The sequence below is a fragment of the Genypterus blacodes genome, unplaced genomic scaffold, assembly GCF_046128005.1.
Source record: "Genypterus blacodes isolate CSIRO-AG114 ecotype Tasmania unplaced genomic scaffold, CSIRO-AGI_Gbla_v1 ptg000154l_1, whole genome shotgun sequence".
NCBI classification, from domain to species: Eukaryota; Metazoa; Chordata; class Actinopteri; order Ophidiiformes; family Ophidiidae; genus Genypterus; species Genypterus blacodes.
Window position 1 is genome coordinate 2,059,190 of NW_027466956.1, and position 21,093 is coordinate 2,080,282.

The 21,093-nt window shown below is 41.9% G+C and overlaps 1 protein-coding gene across 1 annotated transcript in view; it reads right to left on the reverse strand.

Annotated features, from left to right (window-relative positions):
• Positions 1 to 699: 699 nt before the first annotated feature.
• The window catches only part of npas3 (neuronal PAS domain protein 3), a 250,860-nt gene continuing 230,466 nt past the window's right edge, over positions 700 to 21,093 (reverse strand). Inside the window, exons 10-12 of the mRNA XM_076166053.1 lie at positions 4,738 to 4,885; positions 4,189 to 4,304; positions 700 to 2,470 (exon numbers count right to left, since the gene is read on the reverse strand). Coding sequence (XP_076022168.1) covers positions 846 to 2,470; positions 4,189 to 4,304; positions 4,738 to 4,885 — 1,889 coding nt within the window. The 3' untranslated portion in view covers positions 700 to 845. The remainder of the gene's footprint in view (positions 2,471 to 4,188; positions 4,305 to 4,737; positions 4,886 to 21,093) is intronic.

Below are 21,093 nucleotides of genomic sequence, written 5' to 3' on the forward strand. Positions count from 1 at the left end.
GTTATGTTTGGTGCAGACCTGTAGGTAAACTCCTGGGATAAAAGAGGAAGTAGTAACATTCGTTAATTCACAGGTCATTACCCGGCAAAAATTGCTTTTTTGTGTTTCTTCTTAATGCTTGATTTGTAAGTTAAATCTGAGCTAGAATATTTTGTAAAAAAGGGAAACAAAAAGAAAGACAGCATTAATCCTCTAAACTATTCCCTCAATCGAGAAACGTCCTCAAAAACCTTTTTTCAAAAGATAATTTATCTCTGAGACCTCTTGTCAGGAACGAGAATTCCATCCTCTCTGTTTTAAAAACTCTTTTTTTTTCCAAGCCTTGATCACATCAAGATATGGAGGAGTGTCATCGAGTTTTGTCCATTACAAATTCCTGTACCGTCCTCCTTTTAAATACTCACAGCCAGCATCTTCATAAAGATGCAACAGAACTGAGTCAAATAATAAAAATTATTCCCATTGGCTCCAGCGGAGTCCTTGGGCAATATGAATTCTCTGTAGGCAAAAAAGGAATTCTTTACAATAAAGAATAGTCAGTTTTCTGTTGTTTCAGAGAAAAGACAGAGGGAGGAAAGACTGAGAGAGGAGGGAGAGGAGGAGAGAAAAATAGAAAAAAGGGACATATTTGAGAGTCATTCATGTCTATTACACAAGCTCAGTTGCTCAGATTCAAAGTGCTAGAGTACGTTTGTCATCCTTTCCTGTTCTTTCTCCTCTCTCGGAAACACAGTCCTATACCAAGATAGCAAGTAGTCTTTAATGTTTTACTAGTGAGTAGTCTTTTATTTTGACACAGTTGTAGATTCCAGAAAACACAGTAATGCGGTCTCAAATATTTTGTGTTAATCCTCCTTCCTTTCCAGAGTTGTCTGCGTGGTGTGAATGCCGTTGCTATAAACCGGGAATGGTAATGTAGAGAAAAGTCCCTCTGCCGTGGTGAAGACATTAGCCGCCGTTGGCATCTGGCTGCCAAGAGCGCCATTTGCCCCTGTGGCTGCCACCGCTGCTGCCGGTGAGCCGACAAAAGGGCCTCCTGCGGCCGCTGCGGCCGACATGTTGAGCCTGTGGACATGGTGGTACAGCATCTCCATGGGTGTCTTGGGATCTAGGCTGAACCCCGAGCCATCAACAAAGTTCATTGCGGCATTTGGGAGCAGGTTCCCTTGCGCCATGGCCAAGGTGACATCCGCCGGTGCATACCTGATGGTGCCAGTGGTGTAGACCCGTGGAGCTGTTGTGCTGGTGGGTGCCAGAGTTCCTGTGACACGGTGGACCAGTGGGAGCACTACATTACCAGCCTGCAAACGCTGCAGGGCCTCCAGATCACCAGAGTACAGCAAGGAAGAAGAAGACGAAGTTGATGAAGAGGAAGAAGAGGACGAAGAAGTGGTGGGTGTGCCTTGTTGCTTGTCCCGTGGAGAGGCAGACAGAGGAGGAGACAAGGGATCAGAAGAGGAGGTGTTGGAAGGAGGAGCCAAAGTTGCCGCACTGGAGTTGGAGGACGGGAGAGAGCTTCCGTTGTAAGGAGGCTTTCGGACTCCTCCTGCTCCTCCGTCTGTTCCAGGAGGGGTGAGGACAGACTCAGGGATGGCTACTTGCAGTGCGCCTCCAGAGGGTGAAGGGAAGCTCTCCTGGGCCCCTGGGGCAGCTGGTTTGGAGGTCATACTGTACGGAGACTCATTCCTGGAAATCTCTCTGTTGGGGGGGTAGTTCCAGATGCTGCTGTCATTGTCGAAGTTGATTGGTTCTGCCATCTCTGTCTTGATCTTCAGGACCGAGGATGTTGCTGCTGTGTTGTTTGGGGAGCCAGAAGAGGTGAGGAGGTGGGATGGGGTGGCAGCAGCTTGTGAGGGGTTAACAAGCGGTGTAGCTTCTGCCATAGCGACAGGGCTGGGTGAGGCCGTGGTAAGACGAAGCCTCCTGCTTCTGGTTCCATCCCATTTCTGAACTTTCCTCCTCTTCCTCCTCTTCTGTAGTTTGCTGGCAACTTGAACAATTACATTGGCATTGGTAATCTCACTGTTACTGTTGCAGCCTTGTACACTTCCATCGTCTTCTTCCTCATCATCATCCTCCTCTTCCTCCTCCTCTGATGAAGAAATTTGTGAGTTGTGCAGCTGTATTTCTTCACCCTCTCCGTAATGCTCAACTTTAATATGAAGCCCTCCAAGATTCCCCAGTCCACCAATAGCACCCATTCCACCCAACCCTCCTAGTGCTGGTAACCTCGCTAGCCTTGCTCCATCTTCTCCTGCTGCCTCCTCCTGCTCCTCCCCCTCTCCATCAGAAGGTTCCAGACTGTCATCGCTGTCTGGGCTCTCTGGGTTACTGGAGCTGTCCCGCTCTTCCTGACGTCTCACTTCCTGTTCAGAGGAGGAATGCTGTTGACGCTTGCTGTCTGTCTCTGGGTCCTCGCTGCGCTCTGATTGGTGGCCCGGCTTTCCCTCTGACTTAGTGTTTTCGTTGTCTGTTGAGGATAGGTAAGCCAACACACACACAGGGTCAATTTTGTTGGACAAACAGTTCAAAACTAGCAATGAAAAGAAGGTAAAAGAAGATGAACATTGTTTTGACCTAGCAAAAGCAAAAATTACTATAAAACAAGAATCCACATTACTTAATTTTTTTACTTTACATACTATCAAAACTGTGGAGGCCTTTTTTTAAATGTCAAATAACGGAATTAATTCATTCACTGAGTTGCGATTGGGCAGTCTTGCCCCTAGTGGCCATTTATTACCTTTTAATAGGTATAAGGGTTAAAGTTCATTAAAGCAATGTTACAGAACCTGACCTGACCCAGTTATACAGGATATAATTTTTAATTCTGAGGAACAACTTGAACCACCGCAGACCTGTACTTCAGAGTAGTTGCAAAGGTTTCCTGCAGGCTGTTGTAATGTGAAGTGAACTCTGATGTGTGTACAGTATATTTAGCTGCTGCTGCTTGGCCTGACTGTCTCTTTCCAGCTCATCACACACAGGCAACAGCCACTTTAAACCAAGCCAGCATACAGAGAGGCCAGCACTGGCCCAGCTGGCACCACTCTGCTTCCCTTTTGGCAACCCAATGTTTCACTTAATGGCTCTCTCAGGGGGAGACCTCATACAGGTACGACATTACATCTTTTGGGTCAGAATAGTCCTATTTTGGGCAAAAAAAGTGTTTCCCACAGAGAATATTCATATGACTATTTGTTTCCCTTATACAATGGTAACCAGGAAAATATTCCAATTGGGCAGAGGGTGTGTACCATTTCAGATAACTGTAGAATAGAGTTATAATCATTGCTCTAAAATATTGAAATATTGTTTCAGGGCTTTTTTCTTTAGGATTATACTTGTCTACTATGGGAACACACATTCTCAAGATGTTGTGGTTGAATATCTGAGCATATCTTTGCATATATATTAAAATATCCAAGTACTCAGGTGCTTCTCTGGCTTATCAGCATCAGGTTTTACCAACACGAAACCTTGGCTTTACGGGCTGCACTACTTGATATTTTAATATATACACACACAGATTTTGCTTAATCTTTGTTTAAATTCTATATTATTGGCACAGTCTGAGCTTTAGTTACTGCTCTTACTTTTGGCTTCTTAAAATGGTCAATGGTATACTAACTGTCAGTTTTGGATAAGTACATGCCTCTTTGTGTTTCTGTTTGAAGTATCCCTGAATTTATAGATATTGTTATTGGCAATGAAACAATGACAACGTTCATTAAAAATCATTCTACCTACAAGTAGGCCACAAAGAGAATATTTGTTTTTTCTCTGTGGAGCTGTGACATTTGTACTGTTTTGGGGTGTTTGTGTCATTTCTCTTGGTGTTTGTGGTGCTTTGAAACATTTTGTAGCATTCTGTGCTGTTATATAATGTTTTGGGTTTTTGTGCCATTTTGCAGCAGTGCCAGGTTTTGATCCCTGCAGCCTTTGGCAACATTAGGCAGCGTCCATGGACAATCCAGCATGGCAAATGAAGCACCCTGGCACTGGCCGATAATATAACACAGTCTTTCTTTATCAGGCTTTATTTCTTATTGTTGGTTATTGTTCTGGTGCTGGTATATGTTTCTTTTAGCGCTCCCAGAACAAAAACTCAGAACCGCACTTTGCATGATTATTAAACTTTTTACAAATCTTAATTTCCTGCTCTCTGATTCTACCCCTCTTCCTCACCAGAGTTTTCCTTGGACTCGGACTCTGAGTCAGACGTTTCAGAGGACTCTGACGTTTTCTCTGGCAAGTTGGGCATTTGAGCAATGTCCATGGGCGTGTCCTTATATTCTGGATTACTGCAGAAACAGACAGACACACAGACAAATTAACAATGTTTCTGGTATAGTACAATACTACAAAAAGATAAGCAGATTTGTTTACAAAAAGCCAATTATTAATTCAATTAATTCATATCTATGTAAATGCATGTCCACATAAACTAACATTCATTCATCCGTTTGTCGTTTGTTCATTAATTAATTAATATGCACGTATATTTTCATTAATAATTAAATTAATAATAAATTCATTCATTCATATGTATGATGTGGTTTATGTCTATTTTTAGTAAAATTGGTTGTTCGATTTTTTGCAATCTAACTACTTTTTCATTCATTCACTTTTTTTATGAGTCGACATGTACATCTAATGAAAATGAGCTGTTTCCATAACAACCATCTCCCAGCCCCTCCCATCTCTTCTTGTTCATGAGATGGGATAACCTCTGACCTGAGGACGTAATTGACCCAAATGATATTCTTCTCGCTGGAATTCTTGGCATTGATGGCGATAGTGGCACTGGACTGGATCCAGATGTAACCCCCGTTCTTCTGGATCCACCTGTAGTAGTTTGTCACACACTGGCCCTTATTTATCACTGTAAGAGAGAAGGAGAGAGATAGAGAGAGAGACAGACAGACAGACAGACAGACAGACAGACAGACAGACAGACAGACAGACAGACAGACAGACAGAAAGAGAGAGAGAGAGAGGATTTGGAATGCGCTCTGATATTGTTGCTCTGACTCAAACAATCTGACATCACAGTGACCCAGCAGCTTGTTCATGTTGGAAGGAGAGAGGAAGGGTGAAAGAGTTGGATGAACATAGTGTGTGTGTGTGTGTGTGTGTGTGTGTGTGTGTGTGTGTGGGGGGGGGGGGGGGGGGGCAGCCATCAGATGTCATGTGACAGCTGGCTGAGAGCTGCTCTGCTGCTACTGTCATTAATCAGACCAACACACACTGCCAGCAGGTGTGTGTGTGTGTGTGTGTATTTGAGGTATTCATTACATTGTGGGAACACAAAACGCTGAGGAGTAACTATCCATATTTATATGGAGCTCACCTCATCACTCAAAGCAGTATGTACCAATACTGTTAACCTGTGGAATACTTATCACTAGTGGTGTGAAATCTGTTGTGGAATTTCTATTATTAAATAAGGCTCACAGTTCACGAAGAGTCTTTCATGGTCTTTTATTTTCACACTTACTTGCTGTTATGTACTCGGGTACATAACAGCAAACAGTGTCAGTCTGGGTGGCTGCAATGGACAAAATAACTCTTTCTTTCTTTACATTATACTCACACAGTGACAGGACATGGGTTATAAAACAGATACCCAGACCTTGTACCTTGGTAACTTCTCATAATACCAGGATGTTGACCAAGTGTCTCTGAAATTTTATCTGTCACAGTCATCCTGGCTAACCTTGCAATGAACCAGAGTTAGAAAATAGGCATTGTCTCTTTTGTGAAAATTCAAGTAAAGGTAATATGCTGAGCATGTGTTGGTTATGTGACCCTTTGGGCCACCAGAGAAATTTTAAGAGGTCTGAATCGTCAGGTAGTACCTTCACCTAATGGAACAAAGCCTCAAAATCTGCATGAGGGCATTACACTCTTTTCAGAATCTAGTCCTTAATCCAATCAATGGACTAATAAGATCTTAACCCTGTAGGAATGTTGCTGCATAGTCAAATACCACCCAAATCCTCTTTTTCTTTGGGTGGGAAACTCCATGATGCGGTAGATACCACACCCTTCCATCATTGCGTTCCAAATCTTCGGCTGGAACCCTCTGTGCACAACCCTTAGAGATAATATCTTCCATAAAAACAGTACAATCCATGTGGAATGAAGCATCTCTGTAAAACCTCCTCCTAGGTTTATAGCACGCTGTTCTGCAATCCTGCAATTGTTAGGCATGTTTACTTCTGCTTTCCGGGAAGGTAAGCCAACTATATAATGGCCATCCACCAGTTCAGCTGACTTTGTGAGATCCATAAACTGTTCTCTCTTGACAACTCATGGTGTTCATCTTGACCACATTCAGGGAAGTCAACCTTGAACTGCTGTTTCCACAGCTCATCCAGTCTTGTAACCAATATCCTGTTTACACTGATCTGGGGCTGTTAGCAAACAGTTTCACAACTGCTGTCTCCTCCTAAAGGTCCATTCACAGTCCATCCTAGAATAGTTTTGACCGTGTATGGTCCATCATGTACACTTCGGATGACTTGCAAAGGCTCCAATACCTTTGCTTACATTCAAACCAATTAGCAACTCAATCTCTGAATCAATATTAGGTAGGGGTACACGTCGAGGAATGTTACCTCTGTGAATTGACAAACTCTTCTTTGCATATATATTGGGTAGCTCAATGACTGTTCAATCCAACCACTTCCAAGTCTGAAACAATGTAGCTTTCCACAGTCTTCACTTTGTTTTGCAATAAAAATGCTTGATCTTGAGAGATTCATCTTATCCATCAGACCCACTGTACAGAATGCTGCTGTACTCAAAGGTCCTAGGAAAGCACAAGTATGCACCCATGCCCCTGCTTGGATTTGACTTGCACAGGTGCTATAGAGAGCTCCGGTCCTAGTAAGACTACCGGTTTGAACAGAGATTGAGGCCCTGCTCCCTGATGCCTCTTTGCTTGTTCTGAATGTATTCCTGTCCCCCTTTGGTGGAAATGAAAAATGCTGGGATGCTTAGACTGCATACTTGACATGTGAGACACTTCCAACAGTCTTTGCTTGTGTGCCCAATACACAGACAGCCAAAACACACACCACTTTCCATTTAGAAGTACATTTTTTCACAATGCTTCTTCTCAAATAGAGAGCACAATCCGATGCATGTCCACCATCGCAGAACAAACATGTCTTTTTAGTAGATGATCCATTCTCTTTTGTTCCAGTTCCTGTGTCCACTTTCTTTTCCACATCTGAAATAGTAGTGGCGAAGCTACTCCCCATCACCTTAAAACGCGGCTGCAACTTGCCTTTTCCCACCTTCTTGCCTGCTGTAAATACTGGAGCATCTTGAATGTCACCAAACACTGGATCAGTTGCAAATTTTACTTGCTTTTCAATAAAGTTGAAAAGCAAGTAAAGTCTGCAAACATGCATGATCTCCATCTGTCCCTTAGTATCCAAAAGATATCATGTTTTAGCAGGCATATTCAACTCATACATGAACTGAACTTCTTCCATAGCATTACAACAGTATTATTGTTTCCAAAGTGCTCCTGTAACAAAGTTTTGGCCCTGGTATAACCTCTCAGAGTCCATGTGCTGACAAGTTCTGCCCCCTTGTGTATTCTTCAAGGAAGTCTCAGCAGTCTCTAAGGTTGTTGGTCTTGCCTTCAATGTCATGCTCAAATGCCCTGTTGATATTGATATTGATATTGTAGAGGATCACCGTCAAAGATTGGAATCTCTGAGGCAAAGATAGGAGACTCCGTTGCTGAACTAATGGAGTTGTTCATTCGTTTTGTTTCTCCATGATTGTAAATACACAATTCTGATCGCTGCTTCCTTCAACCACTGCTGCATTATGGGAGCTAACATTTGTTGAATGAATGTCCACTTTCATTCTTTTGCTTTGTGATGTATTCTGTTTTTTGTGGGGCTCCATGTGTGGTTCAAGGTTGACATTTTTCATTTCCATCTTGTTTAATGCTATGAGGCAAGAATGGGGCAGCTTCAGCACTGAGGGTTTTCTTCCTATTTTGTCCTTTTCCAAAATATGATTCCATGCCATCAGATATTGAAGATGTGACACTTGGAATAGAAGACCCTCTCAGCACATTCACTTTAAACATGGTGGCTGCTATTTCAAGTTGGAGTTGCAATTGCTCTTTCCTCTTTCGTAGCTGTTCCTTTTGAGCTGAAATGTTGCCTTGCAATGAGAGCAGCCATGTCTGCCTCAGCTTTAACGCATTAAGCAGAGTAAGATAAACGACTGGACCTGTTGCCAGTGGAGCTTAGTTGTCTACTGCTTCTGCCTCCAACAGAAGTGTGACTCCTGCCTGATTTCACTTTTCATTCATTACATCCTGAGTGTCATGTGTCACAGTACAAGTTTCTTCTTGAAAGTGTGGGTCATTTACAGTTGTACTGCATTTACATCCATGTTGTCAGAAGGTCTTCCCAATTCAGATAACCATGTCTTTGTATCATCAACCATTCATTCTGGGGTTTTTGTTCTTCTTCAGGACGTAAGGGAATTACTGCTTCATTACCTGTGTGCATCAAATCCTTCGTAGAATAAATGATAGCGTTGATGTTGTAAATGCTTGCTTTCTGTTTTTTCTGAAGCTTTTGTATTTTTTCTGCCAAAGCCTTGACAGTTAGTTTTGCATCCCTTCCAGAGCAGCTTGAATCAAAACCATGCTTTATAATGGCACAATCCATAAATCCAAGCATCCAGCAATGTGATTTCACTTTAATCACAATCTCATGAACCACATTCAAAACAGCAATCCAGCATTTAATCCAGCAATACATGAATCCACATCACCTGGCACACAGCCAGCAAAGCCAGTGAATTGAACAGAGACCGGAGCCACTGACATAACAAATGTGCAAGACAGCAACCATTCAGTCCCCAGGACTAGTGGATGTAACCATTCGTAAACTGTGTCCAAACAACTAATGCACAGCCAGAATCATCAAGCAACTACATACCGCGTAGGTAGTTGTGTGCTTTTATGTTGGGCCGATCCTCTCCGTTCCAGCCATGTGTGTTCCAATCATTCAATAAGTGGAGGTCACTGGGTCCAACGGAGAAATCAAGCATTCAAGCAACACTTGTATGACGCGCCGTTTCAGTGATCCAGTTCCACTCCAGAAATGCGTTTTAAAGATTAATAGTCCATTTTTGTATCAGAAATTAGATAAAAAATCCAGTCCTTGAAATTGATGGTAAAAAGGTGCAGGTGGATGTAATTTGCGGTGAACTAAGCGATCTATGCTGTCAACACAAAATGTGGGTACCCAAGACTCACCCCATCTCTCCGCCCCCATGCAGGTGAACTGGTGAATAAATAACCACTGGTTCAACCCAGGTGACAGAATACCATACGCCATAGAAGAGATGATCAAAAATCAAACATAAACAATGACAAACATGGCTCCTACAGGTGGCTTATGAAACCATGGAAATAGCAACCCCCTTTTTGTGTTTAAGCAGGAGTTGTGGGAATGTAAGTTTGTTTGTTGGCGTATGTGAATAAACGATCACATAGTGGTGCCTGACAAAACTTGCTTGTGTTGTTGAACTCCAACATTAGTAACCCTGCTCCTCTGCTGGACATTTTCAGGAAGTGAACATGGCGACGTATGCAGTTTTGCTTAAGCTGCCTGGAGTTTTGGGAGATGCAGGCAATCCCTTTGTTTGCTTAAACTGTGGTGCAATTCGCCATAAGAGACATTTATGAGAGTAAGCTGCGGCACTCAGTAGTTCAACAGCCGGCGAGGGGAGAGCATCCTGGAAAAGCCACCGGAGCAGGACAACTTTGAGTAGCTAAAAGCTTACCTTGTAAACACTTTTGGTCACTATAAGCAAGCCATCGGAGCTCAGCACTGATTGTTGCGCTCTGGCCAAGGAGCCTGCCATGAGCCTAGGCTGAGCAGGCTGCTGTTCATCCAGGGTGAAATCTCTGGGCAGCATTTTCTGTGTGACATTGGGGCACAGAGGGGCGTCCTGCCTGCATCATGGGTGGACATGCTGACCTGTGGGCTGCCGCTCATTCGCACTTATGGTACAGGACTGTTGACACAACATTGGTGTGGATCCCCTTTGCACTTATGGAATGTTGGTGGATGTAAAGGGCCACCGCCTGATAAATGCTGCGACATTCTGCTCCTTAGAGTGTACAATCAGCAGACCAGACATCATCAGGCTGACCAGCATGCTTGCATCTGCAGATGAGTTTCTCTGTCTCCCCGCTGAGTTCCCAGAAATTATACAGCCAACTTGCTAGTCCTCAACCGCCAAGCATTTGGAGGAGCACCACATCTCCACCACCAGGCGACCTGTTCACGCCAGGGCCTGGTGCCTTGACAGTTAGGCCAAACTCATCATCTCCAGGACAGAGTTCAAAAACTAAGAGCACCTCAGCATTATTCGCTGCTCTGACAGCCCATGAGCTTCACTCCGACACATTGCCCCGAAGCCAGGCAGTGGGTGGCAACTGTGCAGCGTTTACCACCAGCTAAATGAAGCGACAACCGCAGACTGCTATCAAGTCCAGCACATTCAGGACTTTTCTGCTCACCCGGCAGGCAGCATCATATTTTCCAAAGTGGACCTTGTTCGCGGCTACCACCAGGTACCGCTACACCTGCTGGATATCCCCAAGACAGCAGTGATCACACTATTTGGCTTGTTTGAGTTCCTGCAAATGGTATTTGGACTCAAAAATGTGGCGCAGATCTTTCAGTGGCTCATGTAAACCGTGCTGAGGGACCTGCTATTCCTGTTTATTTATCTGGATGAAATCCTCATTGCCAGGGCAGAACATTTGCCCTGGCTAAGCCAGCATGGTCTGATCGTCAACCCTTCAAACTGCCTTCAAACTGCCTTCAACTCCCTTGGATATCGCATCACAAAAGACAGAGAAATTCCCCTTCCTGCAAAGGTCAGAACCCACGGTGGACAAACACAACCTGTTCATCGACAGGCTGTCAGGCTGTCCATAGGGCTGTCCATAAGCTGTCCATAAGTCAAGTCCATAGGTCTAGACTAAACCTGCATGGCAGCAGATCAAGCTATGAACCCGGGTGTTCTGGCATAGCAGGCAGTCACTGGACTATGTTTGAAGGAAGCTGCTTTCGACGACGCTGGCATTACACACCTGTGTGACAATTTCACAGAGCAACCACAACCTGTCGTTCCCGCCAGGTTAACCCCTGTCCACGGGCTGCCAAATCTGAAGCTGTCACAGAGGTTGGTAGTAGTCAAGGTCATGTTGCATGTGTTAAAAAAGGATGTGCGGGAATTGGCCAGGCCTTGTGTAATGTGTCATTGCTATAAGGTGCGCCGCCACACCAAAGCACCTCTGGCGCAGTTCTGTGAAAGGAGGTTCGACCATGTTGATGTGGACCTGGTGTGTCCCCTGCGTCACTCCCACGGGTTCACACACCTCCTCACCATGGTGGACAGGACCATTTGTTGGCCGGAGCTGTGTTTCAAACTGAGAAAAAACTACTTCTGTTATTGATCCCATCAACCCCTACAAAAGTAAAAATACTTCATGATAGTATTTAAGTGTGTTTGGAGATAATCTGGTACTTTAATAAAGTGTTTATCTTTTCACAAATTGTAACTTTTAATTCAGTACATATCCCGAAAAATAAATACAGGATAACCCTTACTCGTCTTACGCACTATTTATTTAACGATAGTAATAGGTTCACTGCTAAAATTATGTGTAAAATAATGGATTTTGAGAACAAAGTTGCAATATTTTAAGCAAATTGGTGAAATTGGAAATTGAGATTGGTCAGACTCGTAAGTTCCTCCTCATGTAGACATGGTCTGTAGTTTGTCTTGACATGAGGGGTATTGCCTGAGAATACAGATTCTGTTTGAAGACTGACTGCCACATTGAGGAACAACAAATGTAACATTTCCTTTGAATATTTAAACACAGTTAAAGTTTAAAATAATACTATTTAACTAAAATTCAGCAGTTTATCGGTTTCAGTTTGTATTCTTTTTAGGTTTTTCTACTGGGTGAATTTTTTGTCATTCCGAATGAAATATCTCGACCTTTACTCTTGTCTGAGTATCCAACACTGCATTATCTTAAACATAACTATTGACACATTTAGCACATTTAGAGAGATATAAAGCACATTTTCAATTGATGAGGATTTGGAACTCAAATTTAAGGACATGTGAGTTGTCCGTCTTGTGCCTTCTCTGTCTTGACATGTGACTTGTTTTTGAACTTGAACATCTTGCAAAGATGTGAAACCTCCTTCCTCTCACAATCATAGCACCACTACCCTTATTCCCATTGCTTCTCTTTCTTCAAGGGTGAAACAGACCTCTTCCTTGTGTGTTCCAGAAGCTTTATTTTTGTTGGTTTTGTGGGTCTTGAATTTTCCATTTTTTTCGTACTGTGCTTTACAGGTGACTTGATACTTGCATTGAAGGTATTTGTCTGGATGTGTGTGTTGCTGCTGCTAGTCAAGTCAAGTCAAGTCAATTTGATTTGTATAGCCTGAAATCACATATAATGTTTGAAAGGGCTTTACAGACCCACAACATCAGGAAAGTTACTGACACAAAGCTTTCTGGGAAAACCTTAATGTATAAGGAAAAAAACAAAGAAACCTTCCAAGAGAGATTCCCTCTCCACAAATGCCTGGGCGTGCGAAAGGAACTTCCAGTGTAATCCTTCCATACAAATGATCTTGTATGATGTCTTTATCTTTGCCCATTGTTGGTTGTAATTGTAATGTTGCTGATACACCGTCAACAACAAAATGCAACATATATACACCTGAAAGCTGTAGTGCTCCTAACTCTCCACAAGATAGAGCTGTGGCACTATGTCAGGCTCTGGCCCCACTGCTCTACCCTGTGCTGGCACTTTAGCGATACATTTGGCTAAATGAACCACTGAATGGTTATCTTAAACAATATGTATTGACATTAATCAGGAGCCGTTCAAACAGATACAGTCAGAGATGAGAAACAAGGGCTAATACATATCATATCCCTCTCCTCCATTTAATTACGGACAAAAATTGTTTTTTCATGACAGTGAAAGAAAGAGAGGGAGAAAGTGATTTATATAAAATGAAGGCCAGTAATTAAGGGCATCAAAAATGAATAGCATTGTTTAAGACGACATCCCCAGTGCTGATGTAATTGACTTTAGTCGGGCATTTGCCATTCATTCATTCTGTTTGACTCATACTGAGAGAGAGAGAGAGAGAGAGAGAGAGAGAGAGAGAGAGAGAGAGAGAGAGAGAGAGGTGGTGAAAAAAACGTTTGCATGTTAAGGCAGAGATAGTGAGATTACATCACCTTGAATGTGACCTTGCTTTGTTTGTAGTGCAGAGTAAATAGGGACACAATGCACACACACTCATACACACAGATGACTGCTCGTCCTCAGAAAGCGGCATGGCTTCGTAACAGCTTGTCCAATGGAAGAGGAGATGCTAACACACGGCTTTAATTTCAGTAGATCTGAGCTGCATACACACCTTAGACATACTATAGATAACCAATCTGTGACACATCAATACTGACACACCAAACACACACACACACACACACACACACACACACACACACGTATAGGTGAGAAATCAGGGTCACTGTCATGTTAGCTTGGCTCCAAAAAGGTTAGCAAACGCAGTCTGAGAAACATAAAACTCATGGTGGATCAGATCCTACACAACGCAACCAACATAAGCATTAGCTCAGTCAGCACCAGCAAGCTAACAGTGTCGTAAGCATCAACAACACTACAGCTAGCACCACAAAGCTATCACAGACGCGGTATGTCTGCAGCTAACACATAAAGGACCGAGAGGCCAAATGTTCACCAGTAAATATGAACAAGCCTTCAACTTAACACTTGCACCAAAGTGAGCTGAATGATATTAGATGTATACGAATGTAATTGCTATCATATTCAAATTAATTGTCTACTATTTTTTGTTAATATTCAGGTTATAAGAAATACTTGTCATGCCTATCAACAAAATGGACCTCCATGGCCCATTATACACTGAAGCAGCACATTGTGTACTGAGTCAGGGGTATGTTTGTCTTTGATAATGATAACAAACACACACAGCCAGGGTACCATCTGACCTACTGACTACCTTCAGGCTGTTTATGACCTCTTGCGCCCTCCTTAGGCTGAAAGCGGGGCTAACTTCACAAGCTTTCTCTTCAGACCTTGCATTCTGGGAAATGTAGGAAACCACCAACTGTAGCAGGTTGAGGGAAGGTCAGGTTCGACAGAAAGTACAATTTCTGTTAAGGTGGAATGTTTTTGTATAAAACAAACTAAGTCATGTTTGTCTTTCACTTTTCTCCAATTAGCAGCACTGTAAAAAGAGATTTACTAGGTAACATGTTTTGGATTGCAAAAATATGGACATTTCTGACAAAAATGTAAACCACACGTAAAGACTCGTAAATTATGTTTTCTTGTCTTTACAGTATGTAAAATACTTTTTGGAAATCAAATTGATTTGAGAATTTTCAACAATTTATTTTTGAATTATTTTGAATACATTCTCATGTAAACATTTTTAAATGTTTAAAAACATTTTTCACATTTTCTTTTTTCTAGGATTTTCTTGCATTTTTTAATTCAGCGAAATTTTTTCTTTATTTCTCTGTTTCTCCCTGTTTCCCACTCATGTCAACTCCTCATGGCATCTTCTAAGAGTTTTATTCATTTTTTCACTTTCCCTCCCTCTCTCTCTCCCGCTGTACACACTTGTCTCTTCATCTGCCTCTCATCTACCTTCTCTCTTTCCTTTGCATCAATCTCCATCCTGCAAGTAAATGTTACTTTTTCTCTTCCAATAGACCATTTGACTCTGATTGTCCACAAATGAAGGGAAGGAGAGAGGGAAAGAGTGAGAGAGTGTGAGAGACAGAGAGTGAAAGAGAGATAGAGAGGGAGAGAGTGCTGGAGGCTTGCCTGAGGCAGCAGGAGAGAGAGGAATAGATTAAAGGAGTCACATTCCCTTTTAAACTCTCTCTCTTTCTCTCTTACACACATTTTAGCAGTCTACCTATGTTTATTTAGGCCATTTTGCTCCCCTCTCTTTCTTCCTCTCTTTCACTTTCTCTGCCTCTTGCTCGTTTCTCTTCTCTTCTCTCTCTCACACACACTGGTTCTGTCTAACACTGTATCAATCTCTCTCTCTTTTCCACCCTTTACACTTTAAGGCCTTTCTTTCTTCAAGCCTTCTCCCTGTCAGTTTAGGTCTCTTTCACTCTTCCCACATCCCTCCAGGTTTTCATCTCTTTTATCATCCTCAACTTAACCATTTTTCTCTCTCCTTGTCTTCACTACATACTGGTAAAACAGCTCTACGACCTTTTCTAACATTCCAATCACATTAACCCTATTTAACCAGTGTGTGTGTGTGCGTGTGTACCATTAATGTGCAGGTAATCTTCTTCACTTTATGAAATTGCTCTATGGGAACATCATTTTGGTATGCCAGTCAATGGAGTAATTGATGTTTTAGACATACCACTGTAGAAACTAGTACAGGTGTGTGCATGTGTTTGTGTGTGTCTATGTTTTGTGTAATCCCCTTTAAGTGTATGTGTGTGTGGATTCATTAAAGCTGCTGTTAGTCCAGGGAGACATCTCTGCTAAAATGCCTGCAGGCTTAAATCCACAGAGCTTTTCTCTCTCTCTCTCTCTCTCTCTCTCTCTCTCTCTCTCTCTCTCTCTCCCTCCCTCTCTCTCTCTCTCTCTAAAACTCTTTTCTGTCATTTTCTCCATTTGTAATTTTTCTTTTCATTCCCCCCTAACTCATCCCCTGTCTCTTTTCGCCTTTCCATACACGACATTACAGATAATTGTGATTGTTAACCTTTTATTGTGGAAATACTGTATCTCTATAATCACTTAACCAGTTGTGATACCTTCATATGCTTTGAAGGGTTGCCTTTTTGTGAAAAGATGAATATTTCTCTCGTGCTGAAAGTATCCACCTACCCTATCCTTTCCTATTCCCTCTTCTGATCCATCCTTTCCTCTTCTCTTCTCACTAGTTCATGAATAGCCTGTATTTTCTTTAACCTCGCATCTCTGTTCCTCTCTTTCTCTAAAATAGAACGTGAAAGCATTTCTTCCCCAGCATCCCATGATAAATGTCCCAAATGTTTTCCAATTAACATTGTGAATTAATTTATCGTAATTGACTAATGCAGTGGTCCCCAAAGTGGGGGGTGCGCCCCCTATGTGGGTGCAGAGGTATTGCGGGGGGATGAGAGGGCACGACAAGATAATTTTTTTTTTGAAAGCAGAAATGCTGTCGCACAGTAAAAGTTAAACAATATTACACTGTTAGACTTTTAATAATTCCACTGTAAAGGCAATTTGTCACTTTATAATCTATTTTGTTTTGTTAAATAACAAGTTGCAGTTTTATGAATTGCAATGTTTGAAATAAATTCCAGTGGAGTTTAGAAGCTAAAGATGTGTGTGTGTGTGTGTGTGGGCGCGATGATTTTCTTATCTACAAAAGGGGGGCCCTGCAGAAAAAGTTTAGGAACCACTGGACTAATGGATTACTTTCATTAATACAACACTAAAGGTAATAATGTATTAATGTAGTTGTATTGTATTCTTTCCTTTCTCCATCACTCACTCTTTCCCATTCCTCTCTTTCTATGATAAAAGATGAATAAATCTGTTTATCTCAAATCTGTCCTTATTTTTCACTCCTTCCATTCCTTCCCTCTCATTGTCTGCTTCTCTCTCTCTTTCTCTTGTCTGGACTCTGGGCGTGGAAACGAGGGCAGATTGACTTTGAGATCTGACCCGGGTTAAAACCGGCTGTCAGCGGGTAATGATGGAGACTTACAGAGCGACGCCTCCTCATAGAGAGGGATCACACCTCGTCATCTTCTTAAAAAGGAGCCTTTAGAAAAAAAAAGAAAAAAAGATCCCCCTGAGAGAGCAGGCTTTCCCAAAATACACCTGGATCCATTCTCTAAATATCTACTAAGGGAACACGCAGAGCTGACGTGGAAATAAATCCTCCAAAAACAGTCTACTTTTTTACTTTTCATGTCTAGTTTCTGCAAAACAGATAACAGCTTGTGACTTTTGACTATTGGGGAACGGGAAACAAGGAGAGCTAGAATGAGGAAACAATAATACAAAGAAGACAGCATAAAAACTGAAAGAAAGCAAAGCAGAAGGGCAGGGGAAGTAGAAGGGAAGAAAAGAGGACAAAGGTGAGAGAAGAGATAGCAAGTCAGGGTCCTTGAGGCCAGTCAACCAGTTTTTCTTGGCAAGCAATACTGACATGACGATGACGTGATTTTAGCAAAACTTAAGTGATCACCGATACATAAGTACGAAAAATATCTGACCAAATAAAATCAATCTGACAAAATTCAGAAATGAAAAGCCACTATGGTAAATCTAATAACTGCTCTAAAATAAAAAGCCCCTCAAGAAACAATAATGAACAGGAAATCAATAATATGGACAAAAGGACATGTTAAATTTCACTATAGCTGTCATCCAGTAAAATGCCATGTCCCACCCACTTGAAGTTCCTATTGTATGATTTCTGAGCTGAGCTGTGGTCATGATCGAGCTCACTCTGACAAAGCTATATATAAATAGTTATATCTAAAGTGATGCAGATATCTCACATCTAATTAAAATGTTAGTTTAAAGGTATGAGTAAAATTTTAAGAAAATTAGAGAAAAGTAAATTTTTTTCAACTAAAATTTAAAAGAAATTGTAATGGAATGACAAAAATAAAAATGAACTAAAACCAATACAGTACAGTATGACATTAAAATCACAAGTGACTAAGACTAAAATGAAAAAGAAAAATGCTTGTCAAAATGAAAACTGCTTTGAATGGACCCTAATTGAAACATGTGCCTTGGAAAATGTGATTTGTTTGGCCTCTATTTTTCCTTAAAAAAACTCTGCATGTAGTATATATCGCCATAACATTCTCAAAGCTACTTCATGTTATGGGACAACATCACACAAGCTGCCAACTGATGTGAGAATGCACTAGGAAGTTACTATAGAATAGAGATCCATGAAAAAATACAGTCAATTCAGGGTCAAAGATAGGGAAAGAGAGATAAAGACAGAGAAAATTCCAAAGAAAAAGCAATACATTTTATTCTCAAATAAAAATGAATGAAATTTGGAACAGCTAGATTTGATTTCCTCCTCTGAGATGCCAGATGGATACAGATTCAGACCCAAAATCCAGCAATGGCATAACACAAAGCAAATGTATTACCATAAAATAAGGAACAGGAAGTTGAGAATCATTAAATGCTCCTGAAAAATCAGCTTTAACACAATCAGCAGCAAGTTCATAAGCCATAGAATTATCCCATAGATTCCAGGACAATCTCCCTGTGCTGTTTGACTGGAGGATGAAAGGAAAAAAGACACGGGGAGCACCTCAGTCGCGGCAGACATCCATTTCTGAAAGCTTCCCTTGCAGAGAGGAAATTAATTTTGAAAGAGGAAGAATAAAACGAGCGGCAGAGGTGACTGAAGGTGCTGTATTAGACTATGCTCCACTAAAACGGAGTCATTTACACGCCGGCTGTCAGCTCGCCTCCCTGACCTCTCATCCACACAGCAGAAAGACAGGAATAATCTCCTTCCACATTTCACTCCTTTTTTTGGTTTTACACATCGTAACCTTTCCCTCCTCGTTCCAGCTGACCCAGCCGGGCCACCGTATAGTCACTTCCTGATTGCCACTCTGGATTTTCGGGGCTCAGGAACTTTCAGAGGTGGTAATTGAAAAAGTTTTAGGTGAAAACGCTGCATTTTCTTTTACTTTATCTACCAAGGTGTGTGACATGTTTTTGTTTTGTCAAGTGTTGTGATGATGATAACAGCTTGTCAGAGGCAGAAAGCACGAGTACTAAAATACTTATTAAAGGTGACGAATTACAATTACATTTACTTAAAATTTCAAATCAGGCATTGAATAGTTTAATCAAGTTAATGTAAATGCAAATTCACAATAACATTTCCTTATTTAAGCCTAATAGAAAGTACTCATAGTGAAAATCTTTTCATTATAGATTAATTATTCTGAATTTGGTATATGTGGGCTGATAAAGGGGCTCTAAAATTAGAACCAAGGACAAAATATGTGGATGAAAATGTTTCTAAAACAACTGAACAATTGTCAATCGATACAGTGTGTTTCTGAATCCTTCACACACTCTTGCCAGAAATGTCCACATTTTCACAAGCCAAAAGTTGTCATCTTGTTGAACCACATCAGAGAAGTCTATGAACTGCTCCGTCAGACATTTACAGATGAGTTTTCAGTGTACATATCACCGACAAGTTTAACTGCTGCTTTGACAGTTAAAGAAAGAAGAACAAAATCCCCTGTTATTATATACAATATTACCAGAGACTCCTCCAAGCCTATTTGAAATGGAAGAGTATGTCCATTTCAAGTTCCTGTTTGTACGCAACCTCCACCTTACAACCAGTCATAATCTCGGGGTCATGGCGTGCCTAGGCACCCAAACTAACCGGCAAATGCATGAACTAGCTTTAAAGGGCTTTGCAAAGCAGAAGGTGAAACCATCAGAACCTGAAATCCTGAGTACTGAAACTATATCCTTGCCCATGGAGTTAGAAGGAGCACCCAACAGTAAACCTCATAATCCCTCCATGTCTACCTTTCAACCCAATCCACCAAGCAAAAACCAAAAACATTTTTTGCCTTGGCAAAGTGACTAACGTCGGGGGACACGGCCCCCCTGGTCTGATATAGACCGATTCCAACAAAGATTTAAACCAAAACACTATTTCCCTGATTCCAATCGAGCCAGGCTCCCATCTAATCAGTGGGAAAACCGACAAGCTTGTGATGATAGGAAATAGCCCAGAGTTCCGAAACTCCCCAAGATCCATCTCATTAGAGAACACTAAATGAGAGAGCAAGAGAACACAGTAGCAGGCAGACTAGCCCATACAATAACAACACAGACAGTAAGCCTAAAACAGCAGGTATAAGCAAGGAAGATCTAGAAGTCCTGGAATGTGTGACCAAAAAAAAGAAAAGGAGAAAGCTGCCCTCTTTGCAATTACAGCTGTACCGACGATTTCATTGGACCCTTCAGCCCTCTCTTCCAGACACCGGGTTCAGGCAACCTGACAAGGTTGAGGTTAAAGGAGGAGCTATACCTGAGTCCCAGTGAACTTGAGCACTCATCAGGTCAGCACTAAGTTTTAATAGCTCAGCCTCAACAGAGCAGTGAACAGAGCCAGTCTCTACGGCCATCTCTTTGGTTCAGTTGGACGTGAAAGAGACATTCCCAATGACAACCTTTTGGTCCTTCAGGGTGAACCACCATTAAGGCAACCTTACTGAAAGGGGGGTTGCAATAGGCTCCACACAATGACATGCCACTCAAACAGAAACAAAAGCCACAAGACTGCTCCCTCGACATTCGACCATACTCCTCCATGGGTATGACCTTGAGCGCCATTGCATTGATACATTTCACAATCGTACCGATGAATCTCGTCCTGTGTATGTGTCTTCTCTTGAGGTCATTTCTCTTCTAATCGATAAAGACTTTCTTAACCGCTTTGAACCACGGATTGACTTCAAGCATTTAAAGATCTGGGTGCAGGTATGCCAACCTTTTCCCATTTCTCTTTCTCAAACTACTGAAGCTTAGTGTTATGTTCTTGAGATGAAAATCTTGGTACCTGACACCCATGTGATCACAGCCAACCGAGGGTACAGTGCCAGAAGTGTAAAATGACACCCAACTATCGTCTGAAACATACACCTAAAACATAACCTTCGACCAGGAAAACCGGGAGAAAAATGCAGGAAATCGAAAAACCTACGACAACCAAAAGGCATCTCACAATGAACTCCAAGTGGGGGACAAAGAGCGGTACTGCCCCTTTGCGCAATCACTGTGGTTAACACACGCAGTGAAGCTTGCAATGGATTACCTTTACTCTGTGGTTGCAGTCGGCTGTGCCCATAAACAACTTCACAGCCTGCTGATGGATATTGGGTTTTCAA